A 1,290-nucleotide genomic window follows, 5' to 3' on the forward strand; every position below is an offset into this window, starting at 1 on the left:
CTTTAATGCCTTTCTCCAGATCTCTGATTTGCCTTATTTAACAAAACCCAAAAAGAGCCAAAGTTAAATACGCCTGTTCCAAATAAGTGATAATTTAAGCCTATTAGTTTTTTCTTCCTAACCACAATTAAATATGTATATCCAAGCGGTAGGTATAGTGCATTCTTGCAGACATTTTGTGTAAAATTCAGCGTGTTTTATTACTATGAATGGGCCCCTAAAAATTGCAAACGAAGCTGGGGAAGGAAGAGAAGACGATGGATTGACGAGCTATGAAAATTTGCGAGCATAGACTGTCATAAAAAGACCATAAAATTTGACGTAAGTGGAAGAACATGTATTAGGCCTTAGTGCTGCAGTGGACTAGCAACAGCTGATGATACTGTTGATAATGTACACCCCGTACATCTTCGGAGCGAGGAGTGCCAGGGTGTACATCTTCAGAGCGAGGAGTGCCAGGGTGTACATCTTCGAAGCGAGCAGTGCCAGGGTGTACATCTTCGAAGCGAGCAGTGCCAGGGTTTACATCTTCGAAGCGAGCAGTGCCAGGGTTTGCATCTTCGAAGCGAGCAGTGCCAGGGTTTACATCTTCGAAGCGAGCAGTGCCAGGGTTTACATCTTTGAAGCGAGCAGTGCCAGGGTGTACATCTTCGGAGCGAGGACTGCCAGGGTGTACATCTTCGGAGCGAGGACTGCCAGGGTGTACATCTTCGGAGCGAGGAGTGCCAGGGTTTACATCTTCGAAAATAGCAGTGCCAGGGTGTACATCTTCGGAGCGAGGAGTGCCAGGTTGTACTTCTTCGGAGCGAGGAGTGCCAGGGTGTACATCTTCTGAGCGAGGAGGGCCAGGGTGTACATCTTCGGAGCGAGGAGGACCAGGGTGTACATCTTTGGAGCGAAGAGTGCCAGGGTGTACTTCTTCGGAGCGAGGAGTGCCAAGGTGTACATCTTCGGAGCGAAGAGTGCCAAGGTGTAATTCTTCGGATATATATATATTAAATATGTATATCCAAGCGGTAGGTATAGTGCATTCTTGTAGACATTTTGTGTAAAATTCAGCGTGTTTTATTACTATGAATGGGCCCCTAAAAATTGCAAACGAAGCTGGGGAAGGAAGAGAAGACGATGGATTGACGAGCTATGAAAATTTGCGAGCATAGACTGTCATAAAAAGACCATAAAATTTGACGTAAGTGGAAGAACATGTATTAGGCCTTTGTGCTGCAGTGGACTAGCAACAGCTGATGATAATGTTGATTATAGATATATAAATATATATATATATATATA

The 1,290-nt window shown here is 44.7% G+C and overlaps 1 protein-coding gene across 1 annotated transcript; it reads right to left on the reverse strand.

Moving 5' to 3' along the window:
* Positions 1-340: 340 nt before the first annotated feature.
* On the reverse strand, positions 341-978 carry LOC137636714 (glutamine-rich protein 2-like; the record flags this gene model as incomplete). The annotated part of the gene is made up of 1 exon (XM_068369095.1): positions 341-978. A coding segment is annotated over one exon (638 nt), but the record flags the coding sequence as incomplete, so codon positions are not given.
* Positions 979-1,290: the final 312 nt, after the last annotated feature.

The sequence above is a fragment of the Palaemon carinicauda genome, unplaced genomic scaffold (genome assembly GCF_036898095.1).
Source record: "Palaemon carinicauda isolate YSFRI2023 unplaced genomic scaffold, ASM3689809v2 scaffold3644, whole genome shotgun sequence".
In the NCBI taxonomy this organism is placed as follows: Eukaryota; Metazoa; Arthropoda; class Malacostraca; order Decapoda; family Palaemonidae; genus Palaemon; species Palaemon carinicauda.